The sequence below is a fragment of the Trichosurus vulpecula genome, chromosome 4 (genome assembly GCF_011100635.1).
Source record: "Trichosurus vulpecula isolate mTriVul1 chromosome 4, mTriVul1.pri, whole genome shotgun sequence".
In the NCBI taxonomy this organism is placed as follows: Eukaryota; Metazoa; Chordata; class Mammalia; order Diprotodontia; family Phalangeridae; genus Trichosurus; species Trichosurus vulpecula.
The window spans coordinates 384,708,338-384,732,111 of record NC_050576.1 but is presented as its reverse complement, the minus strand read 5'-3'; the positions used below and the strand labels follow the sequence as shown (position 1 = coordinate 384,732,111).

Below are 23,774 nucleotides of genomic sequence, written 5' to 3'. Positions count from 1 at the left end.
AAGCACTCCTCCATGCTTTGGAACTCTGAGGAGGATTCCCTCTCCACAGCTGCCACAAGCTCTGCCGTGCCAGCACTCCTCCTCACCCCAGGACCACCACCCAGGACTGCAACCCAGATCTGAGCAGGGCAAAGCAAGAGAATCCTGCCTTAGTACCAGCAAAGAGATCTCTGAATTCCCCCTCTGAACAGCCACTTGACCCCCCACTGTCTGTAGTCCTGGAGCTCTGGAAACAGATGCTGCTGCTGCTGCTGTGGCTGCCACCACCTCCACCACCCCAGGGCTGGGGCCAGACCATGCTCCTTTCTCACCCAGGTCCAACAAAGTTTTCCCACTGAACTTTTATGTTGTCTTTGGGGTTTGTGTATTGAGAAGTCTGGAAACTGCCACAGCTGCCAGTGATTCAGTCCCCTGAGACCTGCCCCAGCCTTGTTTGTGCTGGCATGGCCCAGGTTGGACTGAGCTCCAGTCCCAGTCTAGTTTGATAGACCTTTCCTGTCAACCTTCCAGGTTGTCTTGGGCTAGAGATTTGTTTCACTGTCATTTTGTTGGTTATGTAGCTCTAGAATTTGTTTAGAGTCATTTTTTCAGGTAATTGGAGGGGCTTGGGGGAGAGCTCAAGCAAGTCCTTGCTTTTACTCTGCCATCTTGGCTCTGCCCCTCCTCAACATATCTTAGAACACAATAGTATTCCATCACGTTTACATACCATAACATTTTCAGTCATTCTCTAATTTATTATTATCCCCTCAAATCCCAATTCTTTTCCATGACATAAAAGAGTTGTACATATTTTTGTATATCCTTAGTTACAGTGACTAATAGCTTCCTTAAGCTACTCTCCCTCTAATTCTTCCCCCCCCCCTTTTTAGCCTCCTTCTGTACTGTTAATGTAGTTTTTAATTTGAAGATTTTCCCATCCATTAATAGGCCCATGTGACCTGCTTAAGTTATGTGGAAGCCTAAGTCACATGAGCCTGGGTGACAAGGGTTGTGATGCCCTCTGACCCTGAAGAAGTGCATATATACTCTGAGGTTAGCATTTTGCTTTGGGGCTCACTTATGGGAAGAGTTTCCATGTGATGTAGTCAGATGAGACTCTGAGTAAGCATTAAGGATCCCCTTGGCTTTGAAAAACCCAGATTTTGATGCTTCATATGCTTCATGAAGTCTGATCAATGTACTCCTTGTTTAAGCTATGCGAGTTCTTGACCTGAGTTTGGGTCTGAGCAACAGAAGATTGTTATAGGACTCAGCTCCAACCAACCACCTGCAATGCTCTGCAGTTACAGACAAACAAAACTGTAGGCTTCCCCTTGGTCTGGGACCTGGGCCTTAATTATTCCTCTGTTGGCTCCAAATTGGTCCAGAACCTGGCCTGAGAACCCTCCTCTATTTCTGGGGCTAAGCAACACTACTATAGCTTGCTTCTAAAATCTCCTTCTTGTTGGTTACATAGATTATGGTTAGGAACTGTTACCTACCCCCCAAAACTGGAAATGGATGTGTTCCTCTTCCTCAGTCTGCCCTGAATCTGTAACCCAAAATTGGGTAATGAGTGATATAAGTGCCCTTTGGAAGTTGTTCCCAACCTACACAAGATTTCAGTGTTTCATACAGGTATGGGCCCTTTATTGCCCTTGAGCTCAGTCCTTGGGAGCTGGCATGCTCTGAGTGTGTTCATGGACAGACCATGCCTATAGCCCTCTTTGATCATCTCCCTTTGCAAATATAGGCTAAAAAAGACTGAGTTGTTTTGTCTTTCCTGAGCAGGATTTGTTGCAATACAATATTTATATTGGGTAGGAAGGATAACATGTAGAAGACCTCCATGCCTGGAGTCAAGAAGACTTGAGTTCAAATTTGGCTTTAGACACTTCCTAGCTATGTGATCCTGGGCAAGTCACTTAACCTCTATTTAACTCAGTTTCCTCACTTGTAAAAATGAGGATAATTATAGCACTGATGACCCAGGGTTGTTGTGAGAATAAATTGAGATAATATTTGTAAAGCACTTTGTGAACACTAAATCATTATATAATTGTTAGCTATTGTAAGAATAATAATACATGTGATAAATAACATTTAAAATAATTGTAATAGCTTATATTTAGATAGCATTTTACAAGCAATATCTCATTTGATTATTAGAACCAACTTGTGAGGCAAATAGAACAAATATTATTTCCATTTTATGGAAGGAATAAAGGGAAGCCAAGTGATTTCCTCAAGATCAAAGAGCTGGTCAGCAGCAGAGCAAGGTATCTATCCAGGTGTTCTGGCCCAAGTAGAACCAGAGCATGCTACTAGATATTTCTCAGAGCTCATTTTACTATTAAAGTATTCCAATAATCCTTAAATAGATATTTCAAATCCCATGATCCCATGAGCCTTGTCCCAAAGTTTCAAAATACAGAAATTTGGTGCAATGTATTTTTTTTTTTTTGCTAAATATCCTAAGAAGTTAATGCAACATGTTTGAATGAGCTTTTAAGCTCTTTGTAGAGGCAAGAACATTAGATTTCAAATAAGAACATCTCAGTTTCACCTCTGATTTTGCTATTTAATTCTTATGTAACTTTGGACTAGTCCCCTCATTGAGCTTCATGTTCCTCATATATAAAATGAGGAGGGTTAGACCAAATATTATTAAAAACCTCTTCCAGACATACTTTCTATGATTGAATAAGCACATACCCAAGTTACAATAATGTGTGGCTTAAATGAAATGTTTTTAGAGCATATATATATATAGAGAGAGAGAGAGCATATATAATATATATATTATATATATATATATATTTTAAAATATTTTCTTCAAATCAGTCAGCACTATGCACAAGAATACAGATCCTCAAAACACCAAAGCTGATTGAATTCCAAAAATGCACATTTCAATTTTTAACTAAACAATCAGCCTAAAATATATAAAACATTAATTAAATTGAACTATATTTTAAAAGCCCCAAGTATAAGTCTATCGATTTTTAGCTCATGAAGTTTATTTATGCAATTTAGATTAATTAACTTATTTATTCATTCATTCATTTATTTATTGACCAAATGATTGTAGTTTCTTTAGGACTTAAAGCCAAAGGATTCTGAGATTCTACATTAAACCTGTAAATTGAAATAAGTTTCTATCGAATTTTGTTAATGTTGATACAGTTTTTCTCTTCAGGATATTTCAACTAATGCAAATGAGTAGTAGTTGATAGAAATATAATATATTCATTACACAGTTATATTCCAACTTCAATTGTTGATGCAGCAAATGAAAACAAAATCATAAAAAAATGAAGATGCCAAGTTCTTTGCAGGAAAAAGTAAGTATCTGATGGTATATTACTCAATGATGAAAGGGACTATACCTGAGGATGAAGCATTGAGGCCTCTGCTCCTGGAAAAGCATGTGGTAAGCTCTTTCAGCACATGAAAAAATATGTGGGGGCAAAGATGAACACAGCCTTCCAGTACTGCTCAAGTAAAGCTGCATGACCTGAAAAAATATATGGCATTGAAACAGAACTCTTTACGTATAATGAAAATAGAATGGATAAGGACTGGATCTGTAATTTCATTAGTATAGCCAGTTCTGAAATGAGGAAACTCCTAACAATTATATTGGTACCTACTCTGCAACTTATAGTCTTACGTGACTCGCCCAGAACCATACGACCCCTGTGAGTCAGAAGCAGGATTTGAATCGGATCTTCCTGACTCTGAGGCTAACTTTCTACTTATTCTATTCTGCCCCCTTTAAAATATCAGGGCACATTTTATACTCAATGTGAGTTTAAGAAAACAACAACACATATATCATCCTAATTTTGAATCTGTTGAAGTAGAGATAGTATCTCCATCTTGAATTCCTTTGTAAAACCTCTTCTGTGTGTTACTTGCTGAAGGTCGCATGGTTACATGTGTTAAGAGGCAGGCCTTGAATCCATTTCTACCTAACTGCAAGGATGATCTTCTATTGTTTAACCTACCAAGGCTTCTTATGTTGTAGATAATTCTTTTTTTTTTTTTTTTTTTTTGCTTTTTGGCAGGGCAATTGGGGTTAAGTGACTTGCCCGAGGTCATACAGCTAGTATATGTGTCAAGTGTCTTGAGACTGAATTTGAACTCAGGTCCTCCTGACTCCAGGGCCAGTGCTCTACTCACTGCACCACCTAGCTGCTGGGATAATTCTATTGTAGTAAGTTTATAACTACAATATTTGCAAATGTACACTTACTATTAGAATATATTAAGCATGCATATTGAAAAATCCAAAATTAAAGTTGAATTTTCTTATTTTATGTATATGAGTATATGTATATTGGTAAATAGAAAATAAATAGATGCATAAATAAATAATAAATAAATTATAATATGTTTATAAAAATATGACTAATTCTGTAGCTCTATTTTTGTAGCCAGGGCAGTCACAAATTTTAATTGTCTTTCCTTCCCCTTTTAAAACACAATAAAGCAATTTCCACTTGTGAAAGGAAAATAAACAATTATGTTAAATAGGCTGAAGATTGGTTAATTATTTAAAATCTGATATCAGTCAGTAATATCCAATTTATGCAAGAGCAGTGAGTATGGGATTTGCGATATGGAATGTGAGATATAGAACTAATTATAAGTTTACCTATTCCTCAGGCAAATATGCTAGAATTTCAAGATATTATTTTTCAGTCTAACAATGGAACTTACTTTACTTTTTTATTGTTTTTTGGAAATCACTTAATATTACTTTAAAAAAAGTTTAAGCCCTATAAAAATGCAGTAGACTTCAATTAATGTGAAATATAAATCCAAACACAAGGGGGCCCTAGCAGTACGTATTAGCTTACAAGGCAATACAATTACTTTACTTTTCTATTCATTTCACACTTAGGAATATATCCTCTTTAGGCAAAGTTTTTTTTTTTTTTAATTTTGTTTGTTTGTTTTTTAAGAGTAGATAGTGCACTTGGCACAATAATAAATCAAACCTTTTCATGATAACAAGCTCATCACGAAATCTGTTCATGATTTTTCCATAAATTTCTCCCTAATTATGCCTACATGAATTTAATAGAGTCTTAGGAGTTTAGGCTACGTGTAATTACAATGCAATCAAATGGATACTGTTTGTGATTTGCTACTGCAAACTCATTCTATGCTAAAGTACATAATCTTCTCAATACCAAATGTGGAAAAATCTTCTGAAATATATCAAATGCAAATTGTCTTAGTTCAGAGAAATTCTTAAGGGAGATTATAAAACATTGAGATTAATTAAAAACACATGTATTGAATTAAAACAGTGAATTGCTCAAAAAAGCTAATGAAAACTTTTTAACTTAAAAGACTACTTATTTTATTAACTTTTCAAAATTCAAACTATTTGGTAAAATTTATTTCATTATTTTTAAACTCTGAACTAATTTTTTTTTCTTTTGCTATGTGTGCTTATGGCAGGCCTCCTCCTGTAAAATTCAAAGTCACTCAGCTTGTATTTGGGTAGGTATCTGTACTTTTGTTTGAGTGACTATGAAGAAAAAGGTTAAAAGAGAATCTACAATGGAAGTTTCCACGTAAAAGGGAAATATTCACTAATAACACCTTTGTTTTAGAAAGAATAAGAGTTTACTTTTTGAAAATTATATTTTCTTGGAGTCCTAGAGTTTATATCTACACCTTTCTATGATACAACGTATTCTAAGCAATGAGAAAAGAGGAATAACAGAGAACAGACCCAACTGAACATCGAAGGACAGCAACATTAAGAGAATTAAAAGAAGTCATCTCACTTTCTACTAGAATATGACAGCAGAAGGAAAACATTCTCTTCCATTTGTTTTGGGTTTTTAAAAGGTCTCTTAATTCATCAACAATGAATAAGCATTCATTGAGAGCTTGTGTGTCAGACACTGTGCTAAGTTCTACAAATACAAAGAGAAAAACAGTCTTTATCTTCAAGGAGGTTACATTCTAATAGAGGAAAAGAAATGCTCAATAATATGTGCTTTATAGAGTGACATTAATGTGCCTTTTCCCCATGTATTTGGCAGTCATAGAAGACTACAGGAATACTCAAAAATATTCATAAAATAATTCTCTATTTTCATAGCCAGTGCTAATATTTATCCATATTCTATATAAGCCTAAAAGGGAAAGATCTGAGATGTCTGGTTATTGATCCTATAAAGACACTATAATATGTCAAATAGCCTTTGTTTTACTTTCCTTTTTCTGATTTTGACATTCATAAACATGTTCAACTTCTTGAAACTTTTTCACCCAAGAGTAAACATTTATACTTTGTTTGTCTGCTTCTACCACTTTCAACACTCTACTTTGTGTATTGTCTCCCTAATTAGAATATAAGCTCCTTGAGACTTCTGGTACATGTAAGCAACAAGATGATGTCCAAACTTTTTTTTCCTTGTCCTGCCTTAAAAAAACCAAAAGGTAGAGAAATTCAAGGGAGACACAACAGTTGCAGTTGAATTCACAGGACAAAAAAAGCAAGAAGCCAAAGGTAGCAGCCTTGTGTATTAAGAGCATGCCCATTCCTAAAGCACTCAAGGCTTGGACTCTAGCATTCACTCACAGATTTCCCTTCTATGGCAGAAGCTCAGCAATTATATTCACCACTGCACCACAGTCTGGGGGCTAATAGTAGGGAAAATGAATAATACCCAAGTATATGAGGAGGAGGCGATGATATAGAGAGGAAGGCGAGGCCTACTTCCTTATTTTTATGGTGGCCCCTACATCAGGAAATCTCAAGGTGGTAAAAAATAGTCTTCAAAACACTTACCTTTCCCTCTCTCCTCTCCACAAAAAGAATTAATTAATTGATTGGTTCAGCCCAGCCAGACAACTAAAAAAAAATGAGAAAACTAGGGCAGGGAACCAGAGAGTGTGACTACACTGGGCCTGAAGGAAATGAGACTGGAATCCAGCTGGGACAATTCCTTTACTCTCAGAAGCTGCTTTGGTCAGGAAACCAGGCTGGTGAAATGTAAGCTCCCCATGGTAGATAGAGGCTGAAACTTTCTTATGGTCCAACCCGAGGGGTAATCTACCATCAAAAGGGAAGAGTCAGATAGTGAACAACAGGGTAATACAAGGGGAAAAAGCCAAAAGCACCAAATATTTCAAGAGGAAGAAAATTCAATTAACAATTGAAGCTCCTTAAGGACAAATACTACCTTTGCATTTCTGTACTTGTAGTTATAATGTTCAGAACAGTGCTTAGCACATAGTAAATATTTACTATTTTTTTTCATTTATTCTTGAATGAGTTCATGAATGATTCCCTAAGTGATATCTCTGATAAATGTAGCTGATTACTTTTTGTTCTTATCTAGTATTGTAATAACAATAGATCTGTTTAATGAGAGTGAATCAAGATTGATATCCCAGAGCATAACATGAATACTCACCATATTGGAATAAATTGGAAGTTCTTTGAATGGATTAACAAGCAGAAGTATGTCACCAATATAAGTCTGTTGGAGAGGAAAAAAAAAACCCTTAAATATCAGGAACTACTAAGTAGATCCTTTAAAGAGGTTAATGACTTTTTTTGGAGGGGAATAGTAAAGAGCAATTAATGGACTAGATGAAAGTTCACAATATAACAATTTATAAATTATTCAGGCAGTCATCATTCTCTCTTCATTAAACTGACATTCATAAAGCATTGCTATGACCTTGTCTGTCCTTTGGCCAAGGGATGTCAATGACTCTATTGCCTCTAGAATTAAATATAAACTTTTATGTCTGACATTTAAATCACTTCACAATATGATGTTATTTTTTTTTTTTGGTCTTACATTACTCTCGATATTCCAGCCAAACTAAATTCTGGTTGTTTTCTCCCAAAACATTTACAGGATCATAGATGTAGAAGGCAACATCATTGGAAGTCTAATCAGATCCTTTCATTTTAGAGACAAGGAAACTGAGGCCCAAGGAAGGTAATTGACTTGTCCAAGGTCATATAGGTAGGAAATATGAGAGGTGGGATTTGAATCTAAGTCCTCTGATAGTAGAGCTAATACACTCTCCTCTGTACTACATCGCAAATACATCCCATCTCCCACATCCATATCTTTCCTCTCACTGTTCTCCATCCCTGCAGTCATCTCTTTCTTCACCTCTGCCTAATTTCCTCCAAAGCAAATAGTGTATGCCAGGCTTTTTCTATTCATCCAGTTGTTGGTGTTCTCCCCTGTCTTGATCACTAAAATTACTCCACCTTTAATCTATATACATTTTGTGTATGCTTATGTGTGTATATTCTGTTTCCCCAGTAGAATTTAAATTCCTTGAGGGCAAAGGCCGTTTCATTTTTTTTTTTCTAGCCCAGCCTCTGCAAGTATAACAAATTGTTGATTTGAAAATTTTCTGAATTTGGAGTAAATTTTAGGGGGTGTAATTGACACTTTTTTTTGGATCATACCTAGGATTAGAATTAGGTTTGCAGCTAAGAACAGATACCCTTTATTCTCAGTTTTTGCTGTCTCCTCAACAATTTTTTTCCTCTAAGTGTTAATATCTCAATCTATGACATAATCATTCTCTCTGTTAAGGATAAATATAATTTTCCCTTGAGGTTTATAGAAATATTATTTCAGATTCCAAGTCATAATTCTCTACTACTGTTTTATAATATAGTAAATAGTATAGTTCTTATCACATCTGTTTCCTATGTAAAAAGAACCCAAGTTTAAAACCAGGTCAGAAAACATCAATATATTTACACAACATGCTATGTGAAAAGAGAAAGGAAATTAAATCTCAGAATACTTGGATTGCAGTTTCTGCTCAGGTATTCCCTGATTAGGTGTACTTTGGGTATTATAGATACAGTAGAATGTAGAGAAGGCATGTCTTCCATATGTCTAATACAAAATAATTCCATTAGGCAAAAGAAAGACCAGGGTATCATCCCATCATCATCAATACCCCCTACCTTTGTGACAACTCCCTAATTTTAAAATAGTGATGACAAATGGTATGACAGAAAGTACACTAGACTTTTAGTTAGAAGATTAGAGTTGAATTCTTGGCTTAGCTGCCTACTCTCTCTGGGACCTTGGCCGTGTCAAACAAATAACCTCTCTTAGCTTCAGTTAAGAAGCTATATAGTGAGGTGATCGGGACACACGGTTACTATCCCTTCTAGCTCAAAATCTATGATCCTAAAGGGCCATGGCTATGAACTTTTTTTTTCTATTTCTGTCATAGATCCCTGGATTTGGTTGTCCTATGCCCTTTAACTTTATATAGCATAGCTTACTGTCTAGTTTCTTGAATCTGTACTTTGGGCAACACACTTTTAGCCTGGATGATTTTTCCCCTTTATGTCCTACACTGTTGTGTGTGCCAACTTCACACAAAATATAAGCAAATCCCTTTATTCATTCATTCATTCATTCATTTATTTATTTGTTTATTTATTCATTTATTTATTTATTTATTTATTTTTGGTTTGGTGAGGCAGTCAGGGGTTCAGTGACTTGCCCAGGGTCAAACAGCTAGTAAGAGTCAAGTGTCTGAGCCTGGATTTAAACTCAGATCCTCCTGACTCCAGGGCCAGCACTCTATCCATTGTGCCCCCAGCTGCCCCCTTTACATCCTACATGTTGACCCCTGTCAATATACTTCCTTAGAAGGAAGGCATTCAATATTGTGAAAGTAACCTAAATTCTTTGGGTTTTAGTGCTTTCAGGCAGAAAATGTATTAACAGAAATTCCTTAAGATACTACTCCAGCGTAGAATGCATACGTATTTCTGAAAATCTAATTAGAAAGTAGGTGATAATGGATATTATTGAATGACTTGTCTTTTTTTAGTTCCAACATATTTTAATAGACTACCCAAATATCATATAAATATTATATATTGATCAATTATATAATAAAATTTAAAATCACCATTACTACCAGTACAAAATCTACCTGCTTATTCCCCCTTTCTTATTTTTGAAGGGGGGAAGGCAGGGAAATGGGGGTGAAGTGACTTGCCCAAGGTCACACAGGTAAGTAAGTGTGTCAAGTGTCTGAGGCTGGATTTGAACTCAGGTGCTCAGGTCCTCCTCAGGACTCCAGGGCCGGTGCTCTACTCACTGGGCCACCTAGCTGCCCCTAAAATCTACCTGTTTAATAAAGTAAAGTAGGGTATTAACAATATTAAGTAAAAATGAAGGTTAATTGAAGCATTAGGCACATTCTGGGAGTCATTATACCTCTCCCCAGAACACATATTTCACCTTCAAGTTAAGTGCCTTCATTCTTTTTTCCTAGAGATCTTCACATACATACACATACATGATTTGGTGGGTCCTCTGCCTTTAATAGAAAAAGCAGCCTACATAGAATAGACTGTACTAGTTGTTACATTCCAGAGTTTCCAAATTAAGAATACTAGAGAGACTTATCTTTTTATCAATGATTACTGAAGATCATCAAGAAACTGTTCATTTTTAAAATTACTTTGAATCCCTCAATAATTCCTGCATTGGCAAGACAACTATAAGTGGGCTCCATTATGTCAGGCTATGGAAATCTTTTGTACCCAGTACCAAGACATCAATATTTTATTTTCATGTGGCAGCGACCATGGCTTCTTGAGTTAGTGCTATTTTTTGCTGTCCCACAAGGTTCAATTAAATAGATGTGAAATGGAAATAACTTTCTAATTAGTATGCCTTAAATGCAAATGGAAGATAGGCTCTATCGTGATGGTGGTGTTCTACTGATGTTTCTTTTGATAGAAAGCATGATGTGAATTGCAGCTAGCAGTGGAACATTACAAAGCCCCCCTCAGTGAAAATCAAAGATGCTTGACAGATTGCCACCCAACTACACTGAAAAAAAACCCCAAAGACATTAAATACTTGTCGATCGATTAATTAACATTTATATCATGGGCAGCCATTGCAGGTGGACAATGATTAACAGAATAGGAGTTAGCTGGATCACATCTGGGAAATTAAACTATTTTAATGGTCCTAGTTTTCATCAAAGCTCAACTCAGACATCACCTACTATATGAATTGATTGCTTCTCAAATTGTTACTATGACCCCTTAAAATTGATTTGTATTTATTTTGAATACATTTCTTTTAAAAAATTTCTTTTTATCCATGATGATTAGTACAGCACCTGGAATATAATGTATGCTGAACGAACAAATAAACAAAAACCCTCTTGTTAACTGATTTAACATATCCTATAATGTGTTTTGCTTCAAGTTATTGTTAAACAATCAATATTAACCCAGGAATATACAGGGCTACAAACCACAGAGGGACATTATATCGAAAAGAATAAAAATTGCAGGTGACCTATGGAGCAATGAAATGCTATATTCCAAATATAAGTAGTCTGTAATATACCACCATTGATGTCTTGTCTGCAAAGTGACATCTACCAGGACATATAGGACTGGAAAAAGATGGGATCATGTACCAAAAGTGAGACATAGTTTAAGTGTTGTGACTGGACTCCTACATATGTGATGTGCCATACAAAGACTTCAGGTGTGCTAAGTGACTCAACTACGGAGTGTTTGTAGTGAGATAGAAGATAAGAACTGCACAAGATTAGAAGCCATAAGACTATAGTAATCTGCAATGGTGAAAGGAGTTCCTATATCAATGATATAAGAAGCATCAAAGCACTGAAGTACTGAAGATTTAACTATATTACACATATATTATTTTTAATTTAAACTTTGAGATAGTGCTGTGAAGCATGAAAAATGATAAGGAAACTGATCTTAGAGATGTTAAATGACTAGGCCAGTGTTAGCCAATCATTAAGCAGAAAATTCAGGATTTAAATTTTAATCCTCTGACTCTACCTGCAGTCTTCTTCACAATAAAGAGCAATAGTATGCAATGGTATCTACAAATGTTTGTATGTTCTATAGGCCTATGCTATCCTTCTATCTATCATGAAAGAACTTCCTCCAACCATAACATCTTAAATTTGGAATTAGAAGAGACTTCAGAGAAGGATTCTTAAACTTTTTCTGGGTCATGGTCTGCTTTGGGAGTCTGATAAATCATAGAAACCCTTTCTCAGAATACTATTTTTAAATACATAAAATATTTAAGTTTGCCAAGGAAACCAATTATATTGAAACAAAAATGTATTTTTCCCCTTCCAAATTCATGGAACCCCTGAGATCTGTCCATGGACCAATTAGGTGGACTGTGGACCCCAAGTTAAGAGCTCCTGCCTTAGAGGCAGTACAACTTCTATATTTTATAGTTGAGTAACCCAAGATAAAGAGATATTAAATAAACCAGAAGTAGTCTCCCAGGTAGTAGGTGATAAAGCTAGGGATTTGAACCCAGTTTATTTGTCTCCAAATAAAATACTCTTTCAGTTTTATCATGCTGACATACCTTTGTTTTTAGACAGGAAAATATCCATAAATGTGGTTCATATCTTACTACCAGGATGTTCTCAGATCTTTACCTAGTAAATCTTAAATCAACCATGCACCCTCTCTATAATTCCCAAGATTATTTCTTTCAAAAAAGAAAAAGTAAGTTGTGGGAAGAAAATAAAAATGAACCTACAAGTAAAAAGATGAATGCTCAATAAGAGAGGAAAGAAAGTGAACTGAGAGACAAAAGAAAAAAGTCCTCATTTTAGACATTATTAACAGTGAGGCAGTAGTAGTTGACTCCCCTCCAATTCCAGAATGAGGAAATGAAGTCAGAAAGGCAACAGAAAGATAGAGCTTTCCAAAATATCTAGAAGTAACCTCCAGCTTACTGTGATGGAAAAGACTGTTGCCTTTGGAGCTCTGCTCAGATCGAATCTCTGCTAATACTAATTCACTTTGGGCAAATCCATTACTTTTCTGGCCTACAATTTCCTTATCTGTGAAATGAGAGGGTTGGAAAAGATAATTTGTTAGGTCCCTTCCACTTCAAAAACTGTGAAGAAGATCCATAACAAAAATTTCAAGCTTTTGCTGTATTATTGTTATTACTTATAACAATAATGATGCCCCTGAGGAAGACAGAATTGTCTATAATAATCTTTGCCACATATGAGATAATAATATTAGAAAGTATTCTTTTTTTAAAAAAATATAAGGCTGAAAGATTTGGACATCTTTAAAGATTTCATTAAACTGGAGATTTCTGATTAAAAGGTAGGTCCCAGGGAAAGGATCTCAATTTTCTTACATTTTAAGCTGACATTAAGCAGCAAAGCTTTCAGGATTCAGGACTGACCTGGAAGAAGAAGAACTGTTCATTCCTCTTTTGAAAAAAAGTTTTTGAAGTAATGGAAATTTTAGACTTTCTGGCCTGAAGAAGCTAAAGCTATTAGAAATTTTCTGGCAAAAGAGGCTTCTTAAGAAGTATCTTAATAATTCTCCCTTGGCCTTTTGAATTCTGCCCATTTGTTATTGTATGTACTAGGAATTATATAGCTAAGACAGAGAACTGCCTATGAACAGTTAGATGATGCAGTGGATAAAGCACCAGGCCTGGAATCAGGAAGACTTGAGTTCAAATTAGCCTTAGACACTTACTAGCTGTGTGACCCATATATGTAGCTTACCCCTGTTTGCCTCAGTTTCCTCATCTCTAAAATGAGCTGGTGAAGGAAATGATGAAACACTTCACTACCTTTGCCAAGAAAACCCCAAATGGAATCAAGAAGAGTCAGACGTGACTGAAACTCAACAAGAACAACAATAATGCGCTCTCTAACATTCGGTAGTGGTTTAGAATACGTAAATAAGCCTTGCACTCCGTAAAATTGAACATGCATCAAACACCAGCTATGCAATGTATGGAATAATGTGACAGGTCCCAAGGAAGGTGAAAGGTTAGCTGAGATTGTCCCTAACCTCATTGAGTTTACAGCCTGTGAGTTTCTTTCTTAATTTTGCCCTGATCAAAGGTACTCCATGTACAGGGTGTTACTAAAGTTTGGACACAGGCAAAAATGCATATTTTCAAGAAATTAAGTGAATGAAATTTTTACTTAATTGCAATATTAATACATAACATATTCAGTATGATTTCCACCATTCGTGATTCAAAGGTCAATGCACTTCGCAAGATTCACATGAACTCAATGCAATAACCCACATTGCCATCAATTGCCTATGTGTCCAGACTTTAGGAACACCTTGTACATCTCCAATTCTGCTGGCTTATTTATCAGTTTAAAGCCTCCTACCTTCTACTCTACAACCATTTCTTTTAGATCATGGAGCATATTCTATTTTCTAAACATCTATGTTGTAGCCAGAGACTAGGGATAGAATGCCTTTGTTTTTTGCAAGATGTCTGGTAAGTATCTATCTTCCTACTCTTGGAGGGTAAGGAAGAGAATGAGGTCAAGAATATATTTGAATTTTAAGCCCCAAGTCTTGGTGTCTTTGGTTTAAACCTACAAAGAAAATCTTTGATCTAATACCTAATAAGCACCATGCAAAATTTATGTATAAAATAGTTTATGTTTTATTTTGGAGGAAATATCTAATAGAGGACTAGGGTATCAAAAATTTAGAGTTGTAAGGGACTTAGAATCCATCTAGTCCAACCTCTCATTTTAAAAATAAGTTAAAGTCACAAGACAGGCAATGAATCATCAAGATAACCACATTCAGTCAACTGTCATAAGAATGGGGCTTCAAAGAAAGACCAAAAGGTAGTCAGTATAACAAGTATAATATTTAGAACTCTAGATAAGAAAAGGATGAGCCTCTTTGACTTTAGTGAAACTAGTATTGAGATAGCAAACAGTCTATTGCCAGGCCCAGAAGCCTCTCCAGCTTGATAGGAGCTTGCAAAGGCTGTCCTTCACTAGCAAAGCCCTTGACAATATAGGATTATGACCACACCATGAAAAGACAGGAGAATATGACCTTGATGGTGACTAATAAAAATAGTATTTTTGTTGACATTTAATAGCTAAATACAAATCATTTATAACTATTCCTTAATCAGGTCCAATAGAGTCTCTCCTTGTTGGCCTTCTGTTATTGCTCATACTTGAAAGTAATGAAACTAAAAAAAAAATGAGCTCAAAGCCCCTGGACTTTCTCACATGGCTCAGGTCCCTGGCATTCACCTGGGGCAATAAGCCCTTCCCAGTTAATTAACTGCCCTTTCATTATCTGCACCTGACCTAGACCACCACTCCCTTAATTCCTTCTAGACCCCTTCTCTGTTCCCACAGTCTTCTGTATAAAAGATCCATCTTGCCACCATGAAAGTGCCCAGATTCCTTAAGAGTCTAGCCAGTGCTCAGATTCCTTAAGAGTCTAGCCAATATGGAAGATTTTTAGAATCATGCCCTCCTTCTATTGGTGTTCTAATAAACTTGGTCTTTGGCTAAAAAAAATTCAATTAGCCTGCTCTGCAGCTAATTTGAGAGGTTCTCTACCCTGTGTATTGAAGAATGCTTCAAGGGATTTCAAAGGGAGGAAACCATTCAGCTCCCAATTCTCTTTCCCCATGGGAATAATCATTGGATAATTTTAGCTATGAGTGAATGCTAAAGATAAATCATTGTCTCTTAAGAATAGTGTCTGGCACATAGTAGATGTTTAATAAATCCTTGTTGGCTTATAAAATATAACTGGAGAATTGGGCTGAATGCTAAAACTAAGTAAACAAATACTAGATTAGAATTTATATTTTCACCATGTTCCCACAAGATAAAAATTTCAGGCATAAGTACAACAAAATCCCAATCCAGGAAGTTACACCTAGGTTTGCCAAACCTTTGCCTCAAATATTTCAAATTATATTCTATTCAGTATAAGTATTTAATTTTAAATACATTTATACTAGCTTAAGCTGTATTTTAAGATTTGGGTTGCTGTGATGTGTTTTCCTAAACTAATCAGCAGCTGATAATTTATTAATCCCAAGTAGATTTGCATGCTTTACATTTACATGAAAATGATCTAATCAGCTTCTTAGTAAATTGGGAAACAAAAATGAATTGTGATCAAAAGGAATTCAGAGATACACAGATTCTAATTTCACTAAAGAAATTATCTGCACTTGGCTGAATTACCCTATGTTTAATATGCACCCCCAACACACAGACCCATACCCACACATATCAACAGACAAACATACTATTCAAATTAGTTATTTTACCAGGTGTCTGATTTATTATCAAGCATTGAAAAAATCACACATGAAAATGACAAGATTGAAACCAACAAATCAAAGCTTCCATATAATTTTTAATCAAAATCTTATTCATGATTCCTGTTATCATGTCTGTGTATAAATTACTTATATTCACAGTAATCTCAAATATAATGAAATTTCTTCACAATTTAGGGGAAATTTCCATTCCCAAGTAATTTCAGAGTACTACATTCATAATCAACATAGTCTCCTTAGCTTAACTTTCCAGACCTCCTAAGCTAAAGTAGACAAGAGGACACATTTACAAACTATTTGTAGAAGATAAGTGTTTCAAATTGTCAAAAGAATTATTTCCATAGAACTAATGAATATTCTCAAAATCTGCAAAAAGGTACATAGATTCAGATCTGTTCATGGGCTTCCAGACTGGGAGTATCTACTTTGAACCTTGGGATTCTGTAGGAAATGGTACTAAACTCACTGTCTTTAAAAACTCTCTTTTACAAACAGAACTGAAGAGCTGAGACCAGGATCTGACATAGGTACTCAGAAATCTCCATATATAATTATGGTGACTTAAATGTCATTCACGTTACATAGTTGTTTACGCCTTTTTGGAATATCACTATAAAATTGTCTTTACCTTTTAGAGGTGACATTTTGAAATTTTCTAGTTTATGCAGCAATGGACAGATCAAGATATCCAGAGGGATGAAAGTACTATAAGTGCAAATTTCAAAACTACTCACATATATCTGATTGTTGCCAAAGCGTTTCTGGATTTCATAAAGAAGACTGCCATCGTTTAGTTCACTCAATGTTGCTAGATCATCATTGGGAGCTGGAGGCATCAGCTTGACCTGAAAAATAAACTTACACATATAACTTCATTTTAATCCATTCAATTCATAGTATAACATTCCAGTTTTAATTATGTCATAAATATTAATGGCCACACAAATAATAATAATACTTCATGAATTTTTGTAACACCTGAAAAGGTCTATTGGAAGGAAAAGTTTGTATTTACCATTAAGCAAAAGGACACATTTGTCCTAAGAAAGTTTCCGTCACACATGCAGTGTGCTTACCACCAGTATACCATTAATAGTCATCAAATGTGAAAAAATTAATTTCAGAAAGTAGAGCATTTATTTTCTCTCCTTATGGCTTAAACAGAATTGGGTTTAACTCTATGTGAGATGGGGCAGAAGAAGGGAAAGAGGAGAAAGGGCCAAGGCAGAAAGTCAGTCTCATTGTAATATTACCATTACTAAAACTGGTATGGAAAGAAGCTGTGCAGAATTCAGTTTCTTCATACAAATTCATGGGATTTAGCAAGCATTTAGATTTCAAATATTTGATTTTTATAATCATATTTATTTGGACTTTTCTTAGCTTCAAGGATAAAGCTACTATTAGGTTAATTCTGTAAGGTCTTTATAGGACAATAGAATCCTCCCAGTCATCAGAAAACTATTAATATTTCATTAACTTATTACCAAAGTAAAAATCATTTTTTACTTCCCTTTAAGAGAGAAGTCTTTTATTTCCATGTTAAACTACTGAGTAATCTATATATTTCATAATTTTCCTATGCTTCAACCATGTATAATCTCTCCACAAATTCCACACTTGACTTATTTAACAATGCAATCATATCTTTAGTTTCTTACTGACTGACAGTTATAAAGAGAAAGAATACACATAAATTGTTTCTAAATAGATGCTAAAATGGGTTTATTAATGCTTTTACTTTAACAAAGATGTCAACTATGTATACACTGCTTCAATGTATTTTGCATCTCCTAATAATGGGGGAGGAGAAGGAAAAACCTCAGAAAATACCAGAAGATTGTTACTCGGAGATGAGTCCTTTGGCCCTAGTAACCTGTGAAACAGATTTAAATACAAAATTTGCTATAGCACCGTGTAGTGCTATCTGCTTCTTCCATGACTGCAGTAGAATTAAAGAAAAGACAGCAGAATTTAGTGCTATTTATCAAAAGTTTTTAGGCCATCAAAAAACATTAATTTAATCGTATAGTGCAAAATGTACAACCTCTGTCCAATGAATGGCAAGTTGCTACTCTTCAGGGAGTACTGAGCTACAGATATCATAATATTCTGATTATCAATGAAACCAGAGGACACAAAAATTTTGTAAGTAAATTTAAGTGCAGCTCACATGACCCCTCTCCCCCCACCCAGGAAATATAAAGAAGAGTTAAGGCAGTTGATTTTATTATTCATCTAAACAAAGGCAACAAGATACACAATTTCTTGGCATATTTGAGTCTTTTCATTTCTGAGGATTTATGATGAGCATAAGAAACAATTCCACTACCAGATAGTTACAGATTATGTACCAGAATATGTTGTATATGAAGAAAGTTTGAAAATTGATAGAGATTGACTGTGTAATTCAAGTAGAGATAATCCGTATCTTGAAATATAATCAACTTCAATATGGAGTTGGGCAAAGGGAAGATGTGGAAAAATGTGTTGGTAAATATGTTTTAACACCAAAAAATTAAAAAAAAAATTAAAAAGCAGATTACTAAGAAATCTCACAATTGTATATCATTAATACCTTAATCAAGAAAAGAGTTGAAGACCATCAGATACAGTATGCACCAAATAACTTGACCTTTAATGCAAGGACTAAATCCTACTACATAGGCAATGATCAGTTACTAAAATGGAAATCATTTCAGAATTTCTTCCCTCAATAACATCAAATCATCAACAGATTAAGAGGAAAAAAGTCAAAATCAATGCCAAATTAGAAGAAAAGATAAAGATTAAAAACAATGAGTAATACAGATGGCTTCAACCTGACCTATTTATAAAAGTTATTTACTCTGAAAAATGGGTAATAGAAGTAAAGAACTTGATTCTATTTTAATTTCTTAGAAGCATTTGATCAATGTAAAATAGTTGCTATGACAAAATGAGCAAAAAAGGCCCAGAAACTATTTCAGCTGAGCATTTCATTTCTTTGCCAAGTAGAAAAACACAACAACAACCAACAGTGGTTCAGAATACAATCTCATTTGGCAAACATCAGAAGGGAAGATTGAGTGCAGGATCACATCAAAAAGCAACAGAAAGCTTTGAATGGTAAGACTTACTATGAAAATCAAATAAATAATATCACTGTAAGCATACTTCTAGATAAATCTGAACAGAGAAAAAAATTAACATTAATGAAATAAATTACCCAACACTTTTAGAGTGATCCATTCTCTAGAAGTGAAAATGACACCGAAACTTACCAAGTCAGGAAGAATGACTGGGCTTGACAAAATCCACACAGAAGAAATGTGTGTGGAAAGAAAACAATTTTAAAGTTATCCTGGGAGCAGTCAGGAGTTAGGAAGACACGAGTTCAAATCAAACCTCAGGCAAGTATTAGCTTTGTGACCCTGGGCAAGTCACTTAATCTCTGCTTGTCTCATTTTCCTCAGCTGCAAAATGCAGAAAACAGAAGCATCTACCTCCCAGTGTCATTATGAGGATCAAAGGATTGGAATATGATTATCATGGTACCTAGCACACAGTAGCTGCCATATAAATTCTAGCTATTATTATGACTATTATTTTATGCTTTTTGATTCAATAATCCATTCATAAATGCATGCATATCTTCAAGAGGGAAAGATTCTAAAATTGTGGAAAATATTATGTACACATAAAAAATAATTTTTTCTCAACCACATTCACCCAAGAAAGATGAACAGGTGAACATCAGTAACAATCATTCCCTATATCTAATTTCTGCTCCACATATTCTCTGTTTAAGAATAAGATTTTCTTTATAGAAATATAACAAAGGAAAAATAAAGGCTTTTGGAGATTTTTTTACAGCAGATCACAAGAGAGTGCTATATTAATTTCTTGAGAAAAAAGATATGTAACTCAGTAGAATAAAATCAAAAATAAAGGTTCCAATGACACATCATCCTTATATTCAGAACAAATAGAACTCTTTGATAGACGCAACTACGTAGATGATGTTGGTCAACAATCTTCTGAATAACAGTAATGAGTAATGCATGCAAAAGATGTTAAATGTTGGGTAAAAAAGTGTGGACCAGTGTGATGAAGATGTATTGTGCAAAAAAAGGAGAGAGATTCTCAAATAATGGTGGAACTCAGCAAATGCTTCTATTTGAGAATGACCCTGTGTTGATTGCATTAAGTTCCCATGGGCTTTCTGAAAAATATACGATGAGCTAAAAGAGCCTGGATTACCAATCTACACAAAAAAAAACCCCAAACCAAAACAAAACAGAGAGATTATGAATGAATCTTTCCCATATTATTTATTACATGCATATAGCTAGGAAGTCCATTGGTTTAATTTTAAATTAAATGGATGAATACTTAAAGGAATATAATATTGCAAGTTTAACAAAAAAGAAATAGAGAATATAAACTACATGATTCCAGAAAAAGAAATTGAAAATATCATAAATGGACTTCTAAGGGGGAGGTACCTGGAAACAGATGAATTGACAAATGATTTCTATCAGTCATTCAACAAAAAATTAATTCCAATATTACACAAATTGCATCAATAGGAAAAGAAAGGATCCTGCCAAATTCTTTATTTGATATAAATATAGTCTTCATATCTAAACCAGAGAAAGTCAAAATAGAGAAATAAAACTACACACCAATATCACAAATGAACATTCATTTAAATTTTGTAAATAAAATTTTATCCAAGAGGCTACATCAACATTTCACCACTACCATATTGAATTTATACCAATAACACAGAGTTAGTTCAATATTAGGAAAACTATGAACATAACTTCTCATACTCATCACAATAACAATAAAAATCAAATGATTATATAGGTAGTTTTAAAAAGGTGTTTGAAAAAATACAATACCCATTTTTTTAAATGTTAGAAAATGTGAGAATAAATCAATTTTTCCTTAACATCATAGGTATTAAATATCTAAAACCAAAAGCCAGAATTATATTTTATGTAAAGCAGAAATCTTTCCAGTAAAATCATGGGTGAACAAGGATATAAATTGTCATCATTGCTATTTGATTTAATGCTAGTGATAGGAATAAGAAGGGGGAAAGATATTAAGGGAATAAATATAGGTAAGGAAGAAACTAAATTATTGCTTTTTCACATGTGATATATACTTAGTGAATATGAAAATTGAACACTGGAGAAAATAATAATTTAATGAATTACAAATTATGTACATTTGTGTATATTACCAATAAAACACAGCAAGAAGAGATAAAGAGAAATTCCACCTAAAATATCTACTGAGTTATAAAATACTTAAGAATATAACTATAAAGATGCATAAACTACAGGAATTAAATTACAAAGTCAGACTTACATAACTTTAATAAATATTTTTTTTTTAAAAAACACAGTTAGTTCCCATCTTAACTCTCCACTTTTATATATCCCAAGCCTCCAAGACAATGATCTTATCCCAGGTACACATCAGGGTGTAGCCATTCTAGGCAGGCATCTTACCATTTGTTCTGCTGCCCTCCCCTCTCCACACTCACTTCTGCCCCATCACAATCAGCTTTTTAGTTCTTTCCATCAAGTCTTTGCATTTACTACTTTCCGTTGCTCTTCAAAATGCTAGGATGATCTACTACTCAATGGTTTCAGTCAGAATCTCTGTGACAACTCAGACCAAAATTCCATTCCCTGGAAACCGCACTCTGATAGATGTCTCCCATAAGAAGAAGATGAGCTTCTTGAAGACAGTGCCTGTCTCTTTTTTGGAAGCAATTGAGATTAAGTGACATACCCAGGGTCACACAGGTAGGGGCTGAGTCTGGATTTGAACTCAGGTCCTCCTGACTCCAGGGCCAGTGTTCTGTGCCACCTAGTTGCCCTTAGACCTGTATCACTTTCATATTTGTATCCACAATTGCCATAATTTGGCATACAGCAGGTACTTTAAAAAATTATTGTTGACTGAGAGACAGAGGTTGGTCAGTCATAAATCAAAAATGAAGACTGATAGGGTAAAACCCCCAAAGGCTGTACTTTTAATATTCGCAACATTTCTTTAATTAGAGGGAGGTCTCTAATGCATTGGAAACATACTTTGTGGAGAGTTTGTGAAAAGATATGGGAAAAAATTACAAAGGATAAGGAGTTATGGATGACCAGTAATCTATACTAGAAGAGAAAATATCTATGTCAAATAGATCTTGGATCATTTCGAGTCTTGGAGTAAGGGAGGGAAATTAGTATTTTTAAAAATCTGCTAAAAAGAGAGAAAACAGAATTAGTTTTAAATTATTTCTCCAAGGAGCTAAACTTTTCAAAATGCATAGGATTCATATGGAAATGTCCATGAAATTAGCACATCTTACCTTCCAGAACTTTTCCATGCCTACTGTAATATTATGACCTTAAATACTTGGCCAAATTGAGACTTCTAGAGTTTTAGAGTAGCTGTCATTTATATATACTAGCTTATAAATTTCTTCTTAAAGTATGCCAGCTGTTAAAAGTTATTTATATAGGAAAACATGTTTTGTATTTTCTAGAAACAGAAAAGAGTTTTTTTTTTTTTAATTGGAAAGCCATTACGTGAAAATAAAGTAACATGGATTTAGGAAACATTAAGGCCATTGTGCTTGGTTTAGGAAGCTTACAAAAAAAAGCTTTATGATTTATCTTTCGATCCTTTTAGTATTAGTGAATGAGGAATGATATAAGAGGACATTCTAAATGAGCAAGAATATAAGCAAATCTTTTAAATGTAAATACTTGAGAAGAGCATTGTCATATGTACTAGAAAGGGCACAGATCCACAGGATAATTAAATCTAGCCAACTTTCATCCCTATGCCAGAAACACACATGTTGAGATGCTAAGGCTGAGATACAACATTCTGTTGGGGATTCCCTACTTAAATATTTCATCAGTGTCATTCAAAGATGATGTCTGCTTGGTTGATAAAAATTGAAGCTACAAGGATTCAACTCTTCTCCTATCTCCTGGGTTGTCAAAAACAATTTTAGAATTGTTCAATATCAATTATTCAATATTTTATGCTTCATTTCATCTTGAAGAGACTCATAGGCTCGAGGTGTTGTCCAGACTTATAGTTCCCAAGGTAACAGTAAAAAAGTAGTGACAGCTCTCTTTCCTCACTAAAAACAAAGTCCTACATTAACTATATTTTCTTTATTACATATTGTCACACTCCTGACACAAGTTAAGAGTTTTGTCATTCATTTTAGGTATCTAAATGTCAGAAAATTTCAACTCATAACTGTAGGCTTCTACTTTATGATGACTTCTCAGGTATATATTAACATTAATGAGATTCTGTGATATTAATAAATCACATGAATACAGCAATTTATAGTTTACAATATTTCCCATTAAAACTGGTTCTGTTCCTAATGTGCAGTTAACTAGTAATTTTAGCATATTTTTGACTCATGGAATTTTTTAGATAAAAGAAATCTTTGCGATTGTGACCTAAGAAAGAGAATACTGGATCATATGTCAGAAAACCTGGGTGCTAGTCTGTTGTTTATTCATTATGACTTTGGACAACTGACTTTAATCTATCCCAGTCTCAGTTACTTCATGTGTAAGACAGAGA

At 34.5% G+C, this 23,774-nt stretch overlaps 1 protein-coding gene across 1 annotated transcript in view; it reads right to left on the bottom strand.

Moving 5' to 3' along the window:
- Positions 1-23,774, bottom strand: part of MYO16 (myosin XVI) — a 675,300-nt gene that overhangs the window by 419,206 nt on the left and 232,320 nt on the right. The window contains exons 10-12 of the mRNA XM_036754583.1: positions 16,895-17,005; positions 7,431-7,496; positions 3,372-3,499 (exon numbers count right to left, since the gene is read on the bottom strand). Of these exons, the coding sequence (XP_036610478.1) occupies positions 3,372-3,499; positions 7,431-7,496; positions 16,895-17,005 (305 nt within the window). The remainder of the gene's footprint in view (positions 1-3,371; positions 3,500-7,430; positions 7,497-16,894; positions 17,006-23,774) is intronic.